The sequence below is a fragment of the Phalacrocorax aristotelis genome, chromosome 2, assembly GCF_949628215.1.
Source record: "Phalacrocorax aristotelis chromosome 2, bGulAri2.1, whole genome shotgun sequence".
Classification (NCBI taxonomy): Eukaryota; Metazoa; Chordata; class Aves; order Suliformes; family Phalacrocoracidae; genus Phalacrocorax; species Phalacrocorax aristotelis.
In genome coordinates this window covers 131510466-131532315 of record NC_134277.1, presented here as the reverse complement: position 1 = coordinate 131532315, position 21850 = coordinate 131510466, and the positions used below count along the sequence as shown (strand labels likewise).

At 40.6% G+C, this 21850-nt stretch overlaps 1 protein-coding gene across 5 annotated transcripts in view; it reads left to right on the top strand.

The window, feature by feature from the left end:
- NCOA2 (nuclear receptor coactivator 2) overlaps positions 1-21850 on the top strand; it is a 196732-nt gene that overhangs the window by 167768 nt on the left and 7114 nt on the right. For all 5 annotated transcript variants that reach the window (XM_075085208.1, XM_075085210.1, XM_075085209.1 and 2 more), the window contains 10 exons: positions 26-235; positions 2234-2449; positions 3064-3193; positions 6176-6341; positions 8174-8452; positions 9319-9396; positions 9933-10173; positions 11789-11966; positions 14236-14434; positions 20108-20197. In XM_075085208.1, the coding sequence (XP_074941309.1) occupies positions 26-235; positions 2234-2449; positions 3064-3193; positions 6176-6341; positions 8174-8452; positions 9319-9396; positions 9933-10173; positions 11789-11966; positions 14236-14434; positions 20108-20197 (1787 nt within the window). The remainder of the gene's footprint in view (positions 1-25; positions 236-2233; positions 2450-3063; positions 3194-6175; positions 6342-8173; positions 8453-9318; positions 9397-9932; positions 10174-11788; positions 11967-14235; positions 14435-20107; positions 20198-21850) is intronic.

Genomic DNA, 21850 nt, shown 5'->3' with positions numbered 1-21850 from the left:
CTTTTTCTTTGCTCCTCCTGTCTAGCTTTTAATAACCCACGAGCAGGGCAACTGGGCAGGTTGTTACCAAACCAGAATTTACCACTTGACATCACACTGCAGAACCCAACAGGTGCAGGAACTTTCCCACCCATAAGAACGAGTAGCCCCTATTCAGTGATACCTCAGCCGGGACTGATGGGCAGGAATGAAGGGATGATAGGAAGTCAAGGAACTTTAGGCAACAGTAGCACAGGTAAGATGACTTTCCATGTTTCTTAAATATACTTGAGCAACAAGACTATAGCATGTGTAACTTCTTGTTGGGATTATTACAAATACAGGTTATTATACATACTTTCCAAAAAGTCATGGGCTGTTATATATTGGCATATTTATTTTGAACTTCTGTTTCTGCATATTTTTAGTCCTGCGCTTTAAACACTGCTTTTCACTTACCTGAAAACTTCTAGATGAACACATTGTATTGGCAGTTAGAGTCTGTTCACATCAACATTCCAGGTTCAGTTGAGGCTTAGATTGGTAAAGATCCGACCTTTCTGCCTCAAAAAAGCAAATAAATGAATCACTTCTCTATAGAGGTAGTTCTTTCAAAACAAAACTGTGGGCAGTACTGTTGCCCTTATGACGTGTGTCTCTACAGACCTTGGTTTTGCCCTCGGTTATCCTTTATTTATTAGCCTTAGTTCTCATTTTAAGTGAAAGAAATGCTAGTATTTTCATAATTTTCTGAAATATAAACTATTTGGGGACCATCAGATATTGCAGTGGTATTACCTCTTGTCATGGATTATGCCTGGTATGGGGTGCATTTATTTCATGTTGCCCTAATATTGTACAAAGATACCATAGGGGTTTCACAAGAAAAGTTTAGCTGATTGACTTATTTCAACTAGTACATAGTCTGAGACTGTCCAAGTGTGCAACAACCGCTAAGAACTCTTGAGTAACTAAATGGGTTTTCAGCTGGCTGTATTCACTGTCAAAATTTTATATGTAGTCTGCATCAGTATTACAAAAGACATGCTGCCAGACACTGAAATATCCTATTTAAGCAGTTTAGAGGTCAACTTGTAGTCTTTCAAGTGTCCTATTTCTTTCATGTTCTGTATACATATTAGAGGATGTTATTCATCTTATGTATACAAGTTAGAGAGTATTATCTGTGTCCCTGCCATTTGCTCTAACATACCACATATTTCAGCTGATAGACTATGTACACAAATAGAACAAACCTGAGGATATAACACTGAAGCAGATTTTGTCCAGCAGCTGAAACAATGACCCTCTCTTCACAGGGTTTTTCTCCTTGGTTATACATAACCAAATAATTGAACTGACTAAGTAATAATTATTTGTGTGGCTTTTAGTATTCATTTAAGTATGTTGCAAAAGGCAGCTGGAGAGACCAGTAGTCCAATCTGAAATCATTGTTTTATCTGCTCTCTTGACTGTATAAAATCAAAACATATAAATACTGTGAATGCACCTCCTTGGGATTGGGGGATTTTTGTGTTGGGGTTTGGTTGGGCTTTTTTTGGTTACTGTCAGAGTATAGTACTCTATATATTCCAAGTGTAAATAAACTGTATCAGTTGTTTACAGTAGATGTAGGAGGACTTCCCCTAAAATAACGGTAATGAACTTTAGCATCTATCGGAAAGTTCCTGTGAGTAATTTCCCTGCACTGTATATTGGTGTGAAATTATCTGGGTAAGCCTTGAAGCTAGGAAGGCTCTAGGTTCTGAATGAAAGGGCTTGCCAAAAGATGTTTGCAGAATGTGAATTTTAATTTAATCCTTCTAATTTGTGTGTGTAGCGATAACATGTTGTTACTCAAGTCTTCATTCTCACTTAGCACTTGGAAAGTAAAGCACTGACACACACATCAGCAAACGTGATTCATTTCCTGAGGAAGGAAGCTAGGGCTATCCACACACCCTCGGCACCTGTTGCAGACTACATGTGGGAACACTTACTCTGAACAGCGTTTCGGAAATGATAAAAGGATCTTCCTCATGTAAAATGTATAATAATCTGTGGTCCCTTGACTAAGTAGCATAAGGCATTATTCTGTAGCTTTGCACATCTGGATGGGCAGTTGTGGTACAATGTACTTGTGAGTGAAACTACTGCATTTTCGTTGCTAAAAATGTAGCTCATCAGGCAGTTGTCATGCTAAAGCTGTTTTAAATCATGTGCCGGCACCTAAGTCTGTTTGGCTTTTGTGCAGGAATGATCGGTGGCAATGCCCCTCGTCCTGCCATGACATCTGGAGACTGGGGAAGCCAGGCTCCTGCTGTGAGGGTGACCTGCACGCCCACAGCTAGTGCTATGAACAGGCCGGTGCAAGCAGGCATGATCCGCAACCCCACGGCCAGCATCCCCTTGAGACCCAGCAACCAGCCTGGCCCAAGGCAGATGCTTCCATCTCAGGTCATGAATATGGGTAAGTCAGGGTGCGCGTGGACTTGTGCTTTTTGGCATATGCTGGATTGTCAAAGATGAAGCGGGGGGGGGACGGACACCAAAACACAACAAACCATCAATTATAGATTTGATGAGAACCATGTTCCACAGTGAAAGTTGCCTGTGGAAGTGGGAAGGCAGGCATATAAAATGCTAACTTTTAACACGTATATTGATATGAACAATTTCTGCTACTCTGTAGCTCCACAGTGGTGTGGCCAAAGAAAGAGGATATGAAGTTGCTCATGTTTATTAAAGACTGTGGGGTTTTTTAAGAGGAAATGCTGGGAACATTATCATTGTTCTTGAGCACTTTTAAAGCAAGTACATTATTATATTGCCTCTATATGCTATCTTTTTTTGCATCTGCAATGGCATATTTGCTGTTTTGTGGTTTTAAACCACCTTCGAGTTCCTATGTTATTTTCTCAAATTTTAAAAGCAATTTTAATGAAAAAAATCACATTTTTAAGTTTAATAGTACTGAAGGTTTAATGTTTTTGTTTGCTTTTACTGTAACATAGATATGCAATGGAAAGAACATGGAAGTAGATTCTTTTCACAAAAGTTATGTGGTTATTTTCCCTCGATTAGGGCCATCTGAATTGGAGATGAACATAGGAGGACCTCAGTACAGCCAACAGCAGGCGCCTCCGAATCAGACTGCACCATGGCCAGAGAGCATCTTGCCTATAGAGCAGGCAACTTTTGGTAGTCAGAACAGGTGAGTCTTACTGTCGCATCAAAACATGGAGAGATTTTAGAGGCTTGTATTTTATATGCCTCATGGAAACAAAGCTCTATGTAAAATACTCGCCAAATGTATATCAATTTAATGCTTGTAGTATTTTATACCCGTGCAATGTATACATGTTCCAGTACCACTTAAAAATGCTCTCCTTGACGTTAAATGTGTTGGAAGAGTTGAAAGTTCTGTATCACAGTGCATACTGCCAGTGCCGTGGGTAGCTGCACCGTTTTCACCTCTCAAGCATTAATATGGGCATGATTCTGTCTGGTTTTGCTGGTTTTATTGTTAACAGTTATACTTAACATTACATGTGGAAAAATGCCAGAGCCATTTCCTGCAGCAGGGTAGCATTTTAAGTAGTGCAGGGCATCGTTAATTTCTGTTTTGTTTGGGGTTTTTTAATTGACCTAAATTCTCTAAAAGGTGAGGAAGGAAAGATGAAGTGAAACGGAGCCTGCCTCTTCCTTGAAATTAGCTCCTTCTCAGATATCCAGACCCACAGTTTGATCACAAGTTATTAACTCATAAGTCATATATTAACTTTGTTCATTATTAAAGCTTTTAAATAATGCCATAACTATGAAAAGCAATTTATACTTCTTTAAAAAAAGGCATGTCTTCTCCAAAAAGTGTGCCGCTTGAATTAGGGGAACTATGTATGTGGACTGTATAAGTGATATGAAATGTACAGATAAAGGAGAAATGTTGAAATATTTTTAATTGTATGAGTTTGGATATTTTTCAGTAGTAAATGGGAGGAGTGCTGAAAAGAAAATGAAGAGGAAGCAGTTGGAAAAAAAAGTGTGTTTGAAGAAAGATTAACCTTCTGACTATATTCTCTTAATTTTCATTATGAAAGAATGTCCGAAAATATTATCTGTAAATTTAAGGCTTTTTCTTTGTTACTTTTCTAACTTTATCCTGCTTTTCAAGATGTTTCCTGGTGCTAATTCTCCCCCAGTTAGGGTGTCCGTATGCCAAAAGTACTGTTTGCATAGCTTAATTATTCACTTAAAAAAAGACACTGTAAAATAAAATACAAGGCCATGTTTGGTCAGCAAGCCAGGTAGATAATTCTTCTGCTTTGTTAACTTTGCATTTTTCATAATTTCCTTGTAGCTGAAGAAGGTGAAAAAAATTCCCATTGTGTTACATCTGAAAGTAATCATATTTTGATCATTTACCCCCAGAGATGATGAATTGTTTGGTGCTGCCATTTCTTATTTTATTAATCCTGGGATTTTTATTTTTATAATCTGATTATGATTATATTAAATTTTATAAAAGTTAAATTGTAAGTAAAAATAATTCTTTTAGAGAAAAATTAAACATTGCCATTACCATTGTGGTATATAAAAGAAATGGGGGGAAAATCATTGTTTAACATACAGAATTTGACAAATGTTTTAGACTTTTTTGTAATGTGTATATTCATGCCCATTTACAATTTGAGGGAACTTTTTTGGTTAGCCCCATCGATTATTTTTCCATATCATAGATCCCTTCTTATAAGTCACTTCAAAGTTTACAAGCAGTTTGGTTCAAATGATTGCTTTTCTGCTCTTCCCTTTTACTGATTTATAATTCCATCTGTAAGAGATATAGAAACTTCCCTATATATGACATTGATTAATACTTTGCGATGTTTTAAAGGTATGTTATATGTATCCTTATTTTCATTTTTTACAGTCCAGGATCTAATTCAAAAGAATATGTTTTTGTTAATTTTCCTGCTTGCCATCCTTGGGTTTTTAGGTGTCTAGCCTGGCGATGCAGCTCTTTCCTTCTGCTTAGCTTTGACATAGAGATTAGACTTCCATGGCAACCATATATCTCATTATGGAAACTAAATACACAAACATGTTTCTTTGTTTTTCCAAACAGACATGTAAAAAGGCTTCACATACAGTGCTGTTTCCTCCCTCCATGTGTGACAGCTTTTGTCGTCTCTGAGTAATTATCTCAGATGAGATTCTGCCATGATGTGCATATAGTAGCTGCCCTTGCTTGCAGAATGCTTTGCTCTTTGTATTTTCTATTGTGGTCTTGTAGTATTGTGCATGAAATTGGGCTTGTGTGTGAACTGCAAGACAAAAAGATGTCATTTGTCTGCAGATAAGGTGCTAGTTCAGATTTAGTTTGTTTCTCAGTAAGTTTTGTCCTTTGGGCTTGGAATAAACCTTTATTCTGCCTTTGTAACGGTGAGTGTGCTTTGCATACAAATTCAGGAGTGAGGTAAGCAGGATTTATAGAGCCAGCACACTCTTCCTGACAGCATCCAAATTCTTGCTGACATCCTTCTGAGGCACATAACCAAGTGCATAGACTGGTACCCAAGTGTGCAGTTCCATAAGATGGGTTGAGCTGGTGCAGTGTTTTGTTGCAAACAAAAGGGGGAGTGTCCTTTACTCCCTGCTCCCTCATGCTTCTGGAAAGCTCTTCCAGGTGTTTGGTTTGTGTGAGCTCAGACAATCCTAGGACCCCTCTGTGACCTCTTCAGCTTGCTTAGTCTGATAGAAAAACCAGTCAAGAAGAGTGTCTATGGAAATGAGTTGGCTGCTTGTGAAAGCATACTTAATCTAACTTCTAAAATTCAAAGTTAAAATTAGTTTTAAAAAAAATGATTTAACCTTCTGAGTTCAGTGACTATATTCTATACTGCCTTCTCTGTTCCTCTGTCGTCCCTGTATATGAAATCAGAACTCAGGAGTACCTTTGTGCTTGCTTACTTGTCGGATACACTGTGCTTGTAGGGTCTTGACAGGCATTAATCATGCTATTTAGTTATTTCTTTGGGTAGCATAACTTTCATCCAGAACAGTTTTCTAAACAAAATTGGCAGCAATTAAAATAATTTCTGCCTCCACTTGGTAGTTCAATTTGAGTACTAATCCTCTGATATTATTTCTAGTTTTTCAGCAGCTGTTTACCAATGCTGTGTTCATGTTTTCACAGGCAACCGTTTGGCAGCTCACCAGATGATCTCTTGTGTAATCATCCTTCATCAGAGTCACCAAGTGACGAGGGTGCTCTCCTGGATCAGCTTTACATGGCATTAAGGAATTTTGATGGTTTAGAAGAAATCGACAGGGCTCTAGGAATACCAGAACTAGTTAGCCAGGTACACTGGACATTGCATTGCATGTTTTAGGTATCACATTTAAAGTATATGTTCAAATGTGTGTTGAAGAAGGGAATTATAAAACACTTCTTGCAACCTAGGATGGATGGTGGGAGTCCGTCTAATGGCTCCGTGTCACCTCAAAAGCTTCCTTCGGCCCCAGGTTTAGTCTTCCTTCCTCTTCCCTGCCACCCTCACCTAGCTCTCTTTCTTCTGACCTGTGCTGAGCCACTTCGCTTTAGGCAGCTAACCTGACCCAAACCGAAAAATTAACAGGCAAGAAAAAGAATATGAAGCCTAGGAGCAGAGGAGCAAGATCAAGATGTTTATGTGATGGGGCAACAAGCACTTGGATGAGCAAACCTGTTGCACCTGTAGTTTTTCACTTAGTTGATTAATGTATGTTAAAGGATGAGTTTTACCTGAAGTAGCTGATTTCATTCCAGGCACTTAAAACTGTAATTATTTTTTTTTTTTAAATTATGAACATGCTTCCTAAACCTTGCAGCATTAATTTGTTATATTCTTTTTCAATCATTTTTTTCTCCACAGTTAGTTATTAGCTTCCCCTTGGTTCTTGTTCTTGTCAGTCTTTTATAATGCAAAAAAAAAAAAAAGTGGTAAAAAAAAAAGGGGGGGGCGGAAGTTAGTGCTTGATGTCTCTGGCATCAAAATTGTATTTCCAAAACCAGCTCTGTGTGTCTCAATAGTGACTTAATATTCTCAGACAAGCCTAGAATAGACTCATCAGCATCCTGAGCATAACTTCTGAACTAGCTCTGTATTTTACATATGAAATAATATGAAATAGGACCAATGAAATCCTGCTTTGGACATGAGAAAACTATCTCCAAGCCTATTTGGTACAACACAGAACTCTGTGAGGTGTTAAGCTGGAGATATAATTTATTGGTGAACTTCAATTTTGCAGTGTGAAACTTTCATGCAATATGACATACCTTTTGGAATACCACCAAAAAATATGAATAATGTTTTATTTCAAACTAAGTAGTAAATATCTTCCTATTTAATTAATATCCCAGTGGAAACGGGTAAAGAATTTTGCAGATAAGAGAACTGTTGCATTTTAGAATGTATTTTTTAAATATCCATCAAACATTTTATAGGAGCTTAAAGTCTTTCTTTCATGAGGGTGCTGAAATTTAAATTAACTTGATTTCCCAGGTCAGTGTGGAATAAGCTATAAAATTATTCTAGCTAGAGCAAGTATTAGGGGAGTATCTAGAATGGAGTTTAGAATTATGTTAGCTTTTTTATGCTAATGGATAATCAGTTCGTGTGAAAGTATCCTGAAAGAATTAGATACTCTGTTCACATTAGCTTCTGTAATAGTTTCAGGCATCTTTATTTGAAGTCATTATTTTGTTTAAAGATGCTGATAAAAATCTACTTTCTTATCTTTATTCATTTGCAACATCTTTGAATTTATCTCAAATTCAATAGCAAAAATATGCTGGCATCACTTTAGATAAAGATTTTCATATAGCAGTTGTCGTTTAAGGTGTTTATTCGTTAGCAGAATGATACAATGGCTATGTTAAGAACATGACAAAGATTTTGGGTCTTGGTTTAAAAAAAAGAAAAAGAAAAGAGAAGAGGAATTCGTTTCCATGAATATGTTTTGACACTCAAAAATACAATTCTATTTATTTTTAGGTTTTATATTTAGTTAAAGAAAATTTATGTAATTTTCTGTTTAAAAACATTCGCAGCCTGGAAGGTTGGTTTTGCAGGGTGGCTGCCTTAGTCTCATATAATCCTGTGAAAAACGTGTCCCACCAACTGTTTCTGTTGTTCACGTATTTCTGCAGAGCCAAGCTGTCGACCCAGAGACCTTCCCCAGCCAGGAGTCGAGCATCCTGATGGAGCAGAAGGCTCCAGTGTTCTCCCAGCAGTATGCGGCACAGGCTCAGATGGCGCAGGGCAGCTACGCGCCCATGCAAGACCCAAGCTTCCACCCCATGGGGCAGCGCCCAGGGTACGCAGCCCTTCGGATGCAGCCCCGGCCCAGCCTCCGGCCCACTGGCATCGTGCAGAGCCAGCCAAACCAGCTGCGGCTCCAGCTGCAGCACAGGCTCCAGGCACAGCAGGTACATCCCTTTCCCTGCCCGCTTTCACACTAGTGCAGGCACCTCTTCGAGGCGGCGCCTACTGACTGTCAGCTTGCTCCAAATAGACCAGGTCTTAAGCATGTACCCTGTTTTCTTATAGCCTAATTCCACTTCTATACTAAAAACACTAGCTGTAATGAGTTTGCCAAAACAGTACTTTGTGCGTTCTACTTTTTGATCTTATTTTGCATCTTTCCATTATTCTTTCTATAACACTGTGCAAGAATGTGCCTAGTATTTAAGCCTAGGTCTCACTAATCCTTTGAGCAAGGCTGCAGTGGTGCTTTTTGTTTTGTAAGTATTTTTCTGTTTGTTATAGCTTGACTCTTCCAGCAGTCTAAGTGCTTTTATTGCTGCCTGTTACCTACATCCTTTTTTTTTTTCCTTGGCTTTGGTCTACTTTTGAGGATCATTTGAGGTTGTTGGTTCTTGTTCATTTTTAAATATATAGGTTTGTAGTACCATAAATAAGATATTAATGCTTTTCTAGTGGAGGAGGAAAGATCATTTCAGCCTTCAAACAACAGGACAGGGTCTGATTCAGAGTAAACCGCAACAGTCCAGTCTCAAAACTCAAGAAGGACAGGAACTGTAAAGGCTGCATGTTTGGTAAACAGCTTAATGCCTGTGTCGTTATTTGTATGGTGTAGCATCTCTTTAAGAAACAGGATTCTGTGAATGATGCTAGGACTTGAGCAGAAAAAATAGTCCCTGCTTGAATATGTAAAACTAGGTCCTCAAACCAGCTGATCAGGAAGTAGATGTATATACATCTGTATGTATTCTTGTTTTCCTTCTAAAAACTTTTGGGTTTTGGTGTTGGGTTTGGTTTTTTTTTCCTTTAGAATCGGCAGCCACTGATAAATCAGATTAGCAGTGTCTCCAATATGAATCTGTCTTTGAGACCTGGAGTGCCAACACAGGTGAGAGGAATAGTACTTTTTTTAAAAAAAAATGTTGTTTTCTTCTTTCTTCCCCCAGTTAAATACAGCGGTAATGCTATGTGGTAAATACATACAGTAAATTCTAAAGCTTGACTACAAATAATGCAGTCTGTAGGGGTAAGACGTATTTCACTGGTTTATTTCTGACAGTCTTTCCCATATTTACATGGGGTGGATTGTTGTTTACTAGAGATACAATATAACTGCATTTTTAACTAAGCTTCTCATTTCCTAAAAATGCTTTTCTTTTTTTTGATGAGCTACTCTATTTGCAATTACAAATTGCTGCAACATTAAACCCTGGTATTATTTCAGCTACTGACTCTTGCACTGTTGGAAGTCTTTCCAACAGAAGTATTAATAGGATTATTTTCTCCCATTTAATATTATTGTTAGTTGTGTGGTCGGGGAAAAAAAAGACCTGGAATCTTCCAGATTGCTCCAGTGGAGATGCCTCCACAGATCAGGTTGCCATAGAAGGGGTTGTTGATAGGTGGTGGTGGTTTTCCCTGCAGGGCCCTATCAACGCGCAGATGCTGGCGCAGAGGCAGCGGGAGATCCTGAGCCAGCACCTGCGGCAGCGGCAGATGCAGCAGCAGCAGCAGCAGCAGGTGCAGCAGCGGACACTGATGATGCGAGGGCAGGGCTTGAGCATGACCCCCAGCATGGTGGCCACCGGTGGCATACCAGCAACCATGAGCAATCCACGGATCCCGCAGGCAAATGCACAGCAGTTTCCATTTCCTCCAAACTACGGTACTGGTTCCATCCCCCCCGTGCATTTTGTCAGTCCTTACTCCTCTGCGTCCTCCCCAGTGCTGGGTCCGAGCCCCCCTCCCCCAGCCCCTTGCCTCGCTCCCTGGGAACGATGAGGAATGTGGAGCTTCAGGCCCCTTGGGAGTCCTCAAATGCAACATGGTACCTTCCACTTCTCTAGCTCTAGTACCATGTATTCTCTGAGCAGAAATGTGATGTGTGTGCTTGCATGTATCTATGCATATAAGCACATACAAATGCGTATGAACACAGGAACACATATATGTGTGTGTATTGGCTTGATGGACTCTGAATTTTGGCTACACTTAACAAACCAATATATACAGTAGAAATTGCAAATGAAAAAGATAGGAATTGATGCTGGCAAACAGCATAAGGTGACCAGAAGCTTCATCAGATGCAAAGCTGTACCATAATCCTTTTAAATAATTTTTATATATTGGTGGGGGTTTTTTGCATTTTGGTAATGAGATATTGCTTAAGTATCAGGTGGATTCTTCCCCCAAAAAGATAATTCTTTGTGTGTGCATTATAATGTAAAATTAGCAGCTAACTATTGAGTTTAAATAATAAAAATTTGTTTCAGATTAGGTATTCCCTTCCCTGTCCTTAAACTTGTGTGTAATATGGTAGCTGATACCATTTTGTTTGTATGTTTTACAAACCTGTATACTGCTTTGTTCAGGGTGCGCATGGGGCAGTTACTTCCATACAGTTATTGTTCTACAGCTTCTTCATTTATAAGTATTGTATAAGTTCTTTTACAAGTATATTAAACAATATGTAATGTCTAAGTTCTGCTGATATAACAAATTATGTCCATCCAATTCTAAATTTGCTACCTACTCTTATTGGTCTGTTATCCTTTACACAGGTAAGAAGTTAAGTTGTGCAGACAGTGAATATGGGAATATATTTCATACCACCTGATCCTTACGCCAGCGTTAAGGGTGGCTTGTTTCTGTTGAGTATGCTGTTTGTCACAAAGTTAAACAAGACCAAGACAACTTGGTTTAAAATAAAATTTCTGCACACAATTGGCATCTAACAGCTTAAATCAGGTTTTCTTTGCATTTAGATATTTTTTGCCTTTACAAAGTCAAAGCTTGCACAAAATGTCATTGCCTGTTTTTGCAGGGACACAGAACTAGAGATACTACAGTTCTAGGAACTTCAGGAAAAGTTGAAAATTATAGCTTAAATATTAAAAGGTGGTGCCATGCAGTAAATGGGTCATGAATAACTTTCACCAAAATGGATTTATAGACAGAAGCAAAATGTTTTATTTGCTGTTTTGAATGCAGTTACTGAGAAAAAAATCACTTACCAGTGGGGTTTTTTTTTGGTCTATAATGAGGAGAAACTGCTTGTGTGATTGGGACACACAGGTAGCCAACATACAATAATTTTTTATGGTTATATGTAAGTATTAGCTGATGATGTCTTGCTTTTAATCTAGATCCCACGTTAAGACACAAGGTTATAGGTTCCACATGACATGAGTAGGACTGTGTAAAGACATGTCTGCAGGTATGAGCTCTTGGCTTGTTTTAACTGAATGTACAGTGGCTAAATTTCTCATTTTCTCCTTCAGGTATTAGTCAGCAGCCCGATCCAGGCTTCACAGGAGCCACCACTCCTCAGAGTCCACTGATGTCCCCAAGACTGGCTCATACTCAAAGCCCCATGATTCAGCAGTCTCAGGCTAATCCTGCCTATCAGTCCTCTACGGAGATGAACGGGTGGGCACAAGGGAATATGGGTGGAAACAGGTAAATCCAGAACAAAACCAACATGAACACACAGAATAATGGGGTCATTTATGGTCTACACTTACTTATGGGGTTGTTTATATGTAATTGTTTGTTTGTTGTTAACTATCTATCCTAAAAGAGATTTCTTTTCAATTGAGCTTGACGAGTTGGTTTAAATTCTATCTTCATACGAGGCGAAGTGAGTGCATAGCTAAAAGACCTGCATCCACACAATGCATTGCTTTGTCTGTGATAACTGATAAAACACTGTGTGTCCTTAAGAAGCACCTCTGCTGCACAGCGAGTTCCAGCCCCTTACGTTTGTGTGGATGCATTTCTTCTGCATACAATTCTCATGTGCTCCCACACTGCTTTCCACACGGCTGGATCAGCTGAGCTGGAGCCTATGCATTCCCTACTGCTCTGGAACTGCGGTGACTGGATATCACCTCCCACTTTAAACGCTGGAGTGCAACCAGGTTCAGTCCATTAGTGCTTGCACATACTGGGGGTCAGCGTATAACTGTCATTCTCTGAGAGCATCGTGGCATGCCTCATGCATGCAGTCACCTTTTTGGTTGAGGCCCATGCCCCAGTTGCTATAGCTCTAATAATCAGTCAGTCCACATGGAGTGGGTTGGGCATTGAACACTATCAGTAGACAGCAGTGAGCTTCCAGATGGCAACGACCTGTGCTTTTCACTGGAAGACAGGAGGAGCTATCAGGTTGGTGTACAGCCTGTATCACTTGACACTGGGGTGCACAGAGTTGTCTCTAGCACAGTGCTTTCGTCATCCAGAAGTTCTCAGGCTGCTCTTAGTATCCCAGCCCAGCAACAAATCGTTTTCTGGATGGTTGACAAAGATTTAATAAACCCAGAAAACAGTGTTTCCATGACAAGGCCGATCCACATTGCCCTTAAAGCGATTGATTTCTCTCTTATCCTCATCCTTGTCCATGCCTGTTCCTCACTGTCTTCCTGAAGCATCTGCAGGAGGCATAGCTACCACTGTCATGGCTTCTGCTGAAACAGCAGCAGGGGCAGCTTGATAAGACTAATGGTTGGCTTGCTAAACTGCAGCTCTACAGTGGAGACACGTCAAATGCGTTTACACAAGCCACTGAGTATTCACAATGATCTGTAGTGTGCTATTTCAGCCATCCAGATAACAACTTAAAAATGGGGTTAGGTGGCCTGAAAAGACATGGAATTGGAAGGAGGAGAGTGGTGGGATTTTCCGAGTTTGGTCCTGTGCCCAGAATGCCATTGCACTCTACCAAGCCTCACAGTGCGCAGCAGTAGCCTAATGGAGTACCCAAGTGCAAGGTTGAGCATTAACCCTGAAAGATTTCCTCAGCTGTGGGAGTAGCGCTTCCCAGGGAAGTAAAAGTCAGCCATCAAGATGGAGGTGGTTACTGTGTGCCATCCATCACGCAGCAGCCCTTCCACAGTATATCAGTCTAGTGCAGATCCTCCAAACAGACGCATTGTCAGTAATAATTCCTCCACTGACTGTTGGATTATGCTCAAACAGTAGACAAGACTGATATGTAAACAGTGAAGTGCATTTTAGGAAATATAAAAAAGTCTCTCATACAACTTCCAACAAAACGGGAGGGAAGATACCATCCAGAAAGCACTTTGCACTTGACTTTGAATAAAATCAGGGGTGAGATTTTGCACAGTTACTCCTTAAGGTGCTCTGAAATGGCCTTAAAGGAACATAGATGGTAATTCTCTTAGACTTTATGTTGTTTCGTATAGTACCACATTTTCAAAACCTGATGCTACGGTTTAGTAAATGAATTGCTGCACAATTGCATGTCTATATTTGTGAGCCCACTTGCCATAATTGTATGTGCAAATTTGGTATTCATATGTGCAAATAGCCTCTTTAGCAAAAAGGATATGTATTAGACCAGATCCAGTATCAACTCATTCCTTATTTCCTTTCCCTCCAAAATTACTTTCCCAAACATATTTAAAATAAATACAAAACCCGTTTAGAGAGCTAATTGGCTGTTATTGCACAGGCATAACAGATTTGCACTCTGCCATAGTTTCACACGCAAAGGCATGCATTTTTGTGCACAGATATGAGACCTTAAATTTTGAAAATCTATTCCTTAGACATTAATGTAGCTGAAAGCTAGTCTTTCCTTTGAAGTTGGCATAAACAACAGTATGTATGAATTCTAGCTTAAGGTATATTAAAGAGAGAGTAGTTTCTTAGTGGCTTCAGCATTCTAAGTCTGACACATTGCTTTTTCCATTCCTTGCTGTAGCATGTTTTCACAACAGTCCCCACCACATTTTGGGCAGCAAGCAAGCACCAGCATGTACAATAATAACATGAACATCAGTGTGTCCATGGCAACCAACACAAGTGGTATGAACAACATGAACCAGATGACAGGGCAGATCAGCATGACCTCAGCGACCTCTGTGCCTACATCAGGGTTGTCCTCCATGGGTCCTGAGCAGGTGAGAATTCAAGGACTTGAGATGACAGCTAGAGGATTTTGTTTGACTTTCAGTGGTTTGTCAGGTCCGCTGCGTTGGGCTGTAACTGCTGTAAGCCATTACATTTCTTTTACTAGTTTTCTTGAGAAATGATGATGTTAAAAAGGCTTTGTTTTTAGCTCTGCACTCAGATAACCAAGGTGACTGATGAGGTAGAGAGCACCTTTTGCATCTAAATTTCCCATTGTGACCTAGCACTGCTGTAGCTAGCACATGTAGTTGGTCCTGGACTTCTATGGAAAGTGCATGCTGATCTAGCTCCTGTTCTCGGTAGGTAAGTTTCCGTAGCACAGTTGCAGATCACCAGTGTCCTTGCTAATTTTCTCAGCAGTGGAGGCTAGGACTAAATGGCAGGCAGCTGCTTCCTAGAGATGAGAGTGAAAGATGCTGGCATGGGCAGTGTGTGGAAGATGCTTCTGCTGCCACTGTGTTTGTAGTACCAGACAATAGGCAGTCAACTTCAAGAACTATCGATCTGGCACCTTCACAAGAACAAAATCCACACTTTCTGTAATGGGGTGCATATAAAATAGATGGCTGAATCAATAGGTAAGTAGCCTGTTCTTTTCTGCTGAGAGGAGGTTTGCACACTCATTTTTATGAGAGACTGCTACTTAGGGTATCTGAAATAAGGAAAACAACATTTCTGTTTGTCGACCTGCAATAAAACTAACACAGTACATTAATAAGTATTTGACAGACAAGTCCTCTCAATTAACAGGTTCCTGTGTTTGTTTCAGAGCTGAACTCACATTTGTTCAACACACAGAGTTGAAATTAGGGACTTGTCTTAGTAATATTGGCAGGGAAGTACCCCTTGTCTTCAGGCAGTGTCTCCTGCTATGGTGGACAATACTGTAAATCTTTCCTCTGAGATCATAGTCACAGAATCATTTAGCTTGGAAGAGACCTTTAAGATCATCAAGTCCAACTGTTAACCCATCACTGTCAAGTCCACCACTAAACCATGTCCCCAGGCACCACATCTGTACATCTTTTAAATACCTCCAGGGTTGGTGACTCAACCCCTTCCCTGGGCAGCCTGGTCCAATGCTTGAAAAACCTTTCTGTGAAGAAATTTTTCCTAATACACAATTTTCTAGCCTACATTTGGTAACAGACTATTTACTCTTCCAATATTGTCCTTTAGCTTAAATAGCTCTTCTCTTTTCTTGTATTTTAGAAAGAACTATTCTATCAACGTGATTTTTTGTTGTTGTTTTCAGGTTGTTGGATTGTTTTGTTTTGGGTTTCTTGGGATTTTTCTTATAAGTTAAACAAGCCACAGTGTTTCAGTCGGTTCTTGTAGGCTTTAATTCCCCTTTGCTTCTCTGCACCTGTTCCAGTTTGAATCAGTGTTTCCTAAGCACTACATCCATGTGCATAAAACTATGTCTTCCCCATTTCTCTTCGAGTACTCTGACAGATATAGCCCTAGATCACATTTGTCTTTTACAGCTGCTGCATACTGGTGACCTGAAGTAATTTTGATACTCCCAAATTTGTCACCTTCTCTGATATTCCCAGTTGCCACACCCAACTGTAGCAGACTTTATTATTATTATTAGTTCCCAAGTGCATACTGTTGCATGCATTTAATGTACTAAAACAAAAAAGAAAAGAGTGGGGATTTGAAGGTGACAGCACAGTCTGATTTCTCAGCATGCCCATGCTACATAATTTTACCCAGGAACCTGAATGGAGACGCATAAATTATAGAAGGAGGTCTGGTTTTGTTTCAGAGATTTCCATGCAGACTGCTGTTTCCATTAGCACAGTTGTCGCACTGCTTTTCCTTCCTGTTAGACTACAAGATCTTGTTTCAAGATAGCATTTACCTAACTTCCAGTAAGCTGAATAGGCTGAGGTTCTTTATCCATCTCAACGTTTGTTTTTCAGCCCATCAGTCCCTTTTGTGGATCTACTTTAAACTCCACTGTTGTAACCTCCTTCTAGTAGAAGTATGAACAGAGTAACCGGAGACAGAGATTTAACAGTGACTGCAGCAAAGCTGTGTAGAGTCGAGTTCTGCTTGTAATTTCTCTTTCAACCCAGGGGTTGCCTTGGCTCTGCTGGTGGCAATGTTGCACTAGAGAGCACATACCAAAATCCTTAAGATGATCCCCAAATCCTCCTCAGCACGTTCTACATAGAGGAAACCTGTGTTCTCTGTTCCCAAATGTATTACCTTCCTTAAGTCCTGTGGCTTATTCTGTAACAGTAACCTGTTTTCCTCCTGATTTACTACCCCAGCACTGTGTCATCTGCAGATTCTGCAAGCAAATGTTTTATGTTTCATCTAGGTCAGAGGTGGCCAACTGGCAGCTGAGAGGCCATTTCTGGGCCACAAGACAGTACTTCAGTCCTCAAGAACGTTTGCTGTGCTGCTTCACGTTTTCTTTTCTGACAGACAGGAATAAGAAAAAACGTTTATACTAATACTAAAATTGGTTTATTTTTTTCTATGTTCAGGGCATAGTATTTTACAATTTGGCATCTTTATTTAGTAATTGACCTAGGCTGTGCTAAACAACTTCTTTTAACTGGTGGTTTTTAAAATGGTTATATTTTCTTTAATTCTGCTGACTGTTGCAGTTTCATTCATTCTTTTGCCTTTTTTAATCCTGTCACCTACACTTTTACTTACTTAGTCATTGCCATATTTTGTTCCATAATATATAATTTTAACTTCACATGCTTATCTTGTTATAACAGTGAATAACAGTGATTACGCTATGAATGTGTTTCAGCTTTTACGAAAAAAAACTTCATACTTCTTATGTTATTGGATGGTTTTGGAAGTAATATGTATTACTCGTTAGAAAAAAGCTGTGCCCAGGCTTATTTACGTGACAAGAAGCAAGTATATTACCTTTGGTACCAAACAGGTTGGTTTGCCTCTGTCTCCCGCCTCTTTGTGGCACTACACTGTGTCATATAGACACATACAGAGTTTAGGAAAAAAAAAAAAAGCTTGGTGTTTATCTGCTCGTATTGGTGTATCTCTAGCTTCTCTTGCTTATTACCTAGGCTTCCAGCATCAGCAAGTAGAAAATAAAGATTTTGCCCAAAATGTTGTGTTTTCCCTGGGCTTGCTCTTTAGGATGCTTAGGGACTTTTATGTACTTGAGGGATCAGACCTTGTCTCATTATCATCTTCCCCTTATGATTATGTTAAAGCTCTCTAGGCTGCTCTTACTAGTGTGTCTTCTAGCAGGCCAATATCAGGAATGCTGAAATGCTAGCTGCCAGGTCTGCAGGTTCCTTCTGTCCAAAACAGCTTCCCCAGGCATCAAGAAAGTCTAAAACTTTCCAGTGTCCGCACCATTCACACAACTTACTGTCTCCTTCTCATCATCATCTTCTTGTTTGCACAATGGACTGTTGCTGTGTTTTTGCCGGTTACTTATTTTGCATCACAGGTCCATGTTACTAAGTTGTCAGAGAAGCAGTTTGAAACCTATGCAAGAGAAGAGACTTCTCAGTATATGAAATAAATTGCTCTCTAGATGTCCACTCAGGGTAGATGTCTATTAATCTGCACAGGGGCAGTGCTCCCCAAACCAAAATTATCATGGCATCTACAAAGAGTTACCCTGAAACAGTATTTTGATTTTGTTCAGCATACTGATGAAAGGAGCTCTGGAGTGGTAGGAAACTTAAGACACCTTGTATATAATTCTGCTTTATTAGCAGGAGACTCTGTTAATGTGCTTAATTGCAAAGGAATTGTAAAACATTTTCTGTCTTGTTTCAGTCAGATTTTGTGTCTGATAACACCACTTGACCTGTCTTTAGAAAACGATAAAAACCTTTCCATTTCTTTGTCCTTCTCCATACTTCTCTGGCTGAATTGTTACTGCAGTCAGAAAAGTTAACGTGTGAAGGTGGGGTGTTTTGTTTCAAGGACCTCTGAAGCAAATGTATTCATATAACAAAACAGTAGATTTTTTTTTTTTTAATCTGTTACCGTGCCAGTCAGGATTCTTGCGTCATAGCTGGCAAAGAGATTCTGTGATAGGAACTTCACTGGTGCCTTTGCTGCTTTTGTGGTGTGCAGCCTGGAACCATCTTCCTTTTCCATACCTGTCCTAACCCTGCCACAATGCAAGTCATGCACTCATCTTTTTGTTCCAAAACTGCTGTTGATTCAGGATACAATTTTTTATTTCTGCTTTTTATTTTTTTCTTCCTTTGTCTACAGAAGAAACAGAAAAGGCATTTGTGCCTGTGCGTTGTGGTGAACATTGATAAATAGCAGAAAACACTTTTCAAACATGGATTCTGTTGCTCAGTCAAATGCAGGTAGATAAAGCTGCGAAGCTGACTACTTTCTGTCTTTCTGAACAAAATACGTACTAAGAAGCAGAAAGCATCCCTAGAAGGCTTGCAGATCTAAACAATCAGTTTCTTCAGAGTTGAAATTCCTGTGGCAAAAATATTTACATTTTTAACCTTTCCTGTTGCAGTCTTGTATCTGGCAGAGTTTGAAACTACCCCTTTAGGTGGTTGCATGTGATTGCATTTAGCTTTGCGATGTTTTGCAAAATAGGTGACTAGAAACAACATTCTAGAGGACCTCAAAAGAGAAGACTTTGGTGTGCTGAATTCGAGACAGTCTTCCCCCCTTGCTGCAGCAGGCTGCTGTAGCTGAAGTGAGGTAGTGCAGTGACAGAATCTCTTCTCCTTGGCAACAGGAGTCTCCTAAAGGGCAGGTGACACAGAAAACATCTTTTTCCTTCCAGCAAAATCTGGAGGGGCATATCTTCACTATTATCACATCCATTTAGTCTGAGGGAAGTAACACGGAGAACTGAATCAACAAGGATTCCCTTGGAAGAGGTTTCTTTCCCTGTAAAACTTATAAGGAAAGCTGGGTTTTCTGATATTTCAGAACTGTGCTGAAGGGCTGTGTTTTGTGTTTTATACCAGTTCCTACACAGTGAGATTAATCTTTTGATTAAGAAAGCAGTGCTGTAAATTTGGCAAACCACTCTTTCCACATAACTAAGCATGACAGACCCTTTGGTTGTGCAGAAACACACAGCTTCAGTACTTACCCGTGGCTATGCTCAGAAAATTGTTGAGAGCATCCATTTAGGAATGCATGCAGCTGTGGGTTTTCCTGTTTAATACTGTCTTTCTCCCATTGCTTAGGAGCAGAAAAATAAATGTCATTAAAACTAAGTCAATAGTTGGTATAACTCAGGCCACATGTTATCTCATCAGGCTCTGAAAAAATTGTGTGGTGGTTTGCAAGCTGAAAAGCTGTGTGTTATTGAGGTTAGGAAAGCAGTTACGCGTTTCTGCTTTCGGGACTTTCATAGCAGGCTTGTCCTCTTCAAATAATGCTGACCTAATTTATGGAGCCTGTTTTGTAAAATATGCACAAGGGTCATAGTATCAGGAATGAAATCTTTGTTGTTGACTGTGAAGCAGAATAATATGAGTCAAACACATGCTGCACAAGAAGGGTGCTCAGCTATATAGTCACTTCCCTGATTGTAACATCATCTCAAGAGTGTATGTTGGTATATGGAAGTAGCATAGTGGTTTGTAATGCTTCTTTTTAATTCCCAGGCCTTTTCCCAACAGGTTTTTAATTAATTTTCCTTAATATCTTGTTACCAATAGGTTAATGATCCTGCTATGAGGGGAGGCAATCTTTTTCCAAACCAGCTGCCTGGAATGGATATGATAAAGCAGGACGGAGATGCAACACGGGTGAGGAACAGCATGCATAGGCATACAGAGGCAACGAAACTATGAATGTATTGTGGTATAGAGTGGATACAGTATCTTTTTACTCACAAAGTTAAAAGTACCCAGGGTACTATTAGTTAAATTTTTTGCATTTAATTTTTTTTTATTCCACTTTTGGTGACATCTATATTAAGTTCCTTGTTTAGATCCCACTAGCTTTACTGAAGTGTGGGTATATTTACAGAATACATTTACATTAACAGAATACATTACATTATTGAATTAACAAACAGTCACATTCAGCAGACTTATGTACAGTTGTATTTGCTTTCTACAGAGCAATTACATGACTATTTGCTGATGATGGGAAAGATGTACTGTTGATTTACATTTGCACTACTGCATGCTTAACCCCTTTCATGTTTCATCCTGCCTAAGTGTTTTTTCCGCTTCTCATTGCATTATACTTAGGGCAAAAATCTCATGAATTATTTAATTTATTACTTTCTGTACAGTGCTTCTTCTGAGAAGAGTGGTAGAACTGAACTAATTTTCACACAAATTTCCAACTGACAGGGTAATTAGCGTTTGCTTAGGTCAAAACCAATTTGTATTCCAGACAGTAACAGAACTAAAGGAGAAACATTGTGGAGTTCTTGGCGTGTGGCCAAGTAGATGAGGTGGGTTTTATGTGCCCTTCCTCGGTGGAAGGGGTTGGGGGCTTTTTTTATGGAAACAATCTTCATTTGAGATACGTTTGTTACAACAAACCCGGTTATTTTGAGACCTGATGTTCCTTGAAACTAGAGCGCAATATTTCCCATGTCTGCAGACCCATCCGCACCCAAGCAGCTGGCAAAGCCGCCTCACCGAGGGACCTGCGCCTACCCAGGCCTGGCCTTCTGGGGATGCGGGGGTCCTGGGGTCCCCCACGCCCTGCTACCATGGCAGACCCGGGTCCTGGGGCCCCCCCCCACCGCACTGCTCCGGCAGACCCGGCCCCTGGGGATGCGGGGGTCCTGGGGCCCCCCCACCGCACTGCTCCGGCAGACCCGGCCCCTGGGGATGCGGAGGTCCTGGGGCCCCCCCACCGTACTGCTCCGGCAGACCCGGCCCCTGGGGACGCGGAGGTCCTGGGGCCCCCCCACCGTACTGCTCCGGCAGACCCGGCCCCTGGGGATGCGGAGGTCCTGGGGCCCCCCCACCGCACTGCTCCGGCAGACCCGGCCCCTGGGGATGCGGGGGTCCTGGGGCCCCCCCACCGCACTGCTCCGGCAGACCCGGCCCCTGGGGATGCGGGGGTCCCGGGGCGGCGCGGGAGAAGCGCCATCTAGCGGCTGCCGCTGCCCCCGCTCCTCCCGCACCGCCCACCCCCCACCCCCCACCGCCAAAGCTCTCCTTGTCGCCAGGTTGGGACGGGGAGCTCCTCGTTGTAATCGAAATGGGCAGGTCAAACCCGTTATTCGTACAGGGGTCGGTTTACGACCTGCTTAAGGTCTGTCCCTTGAACTATCGTTTCCTGTCGTCTCCTCGAACGCAATGTTGAAATCAGAAAGGTGGAATTAAATAAACATATTTTCCTCTTATGATGAATCCAATAGCAAAGTTGGAAGTTATCTACTGTTAGAGAAAAGAAATTTGAGTAGCAGGGGAAATTTTAAAAATGTTACTGAA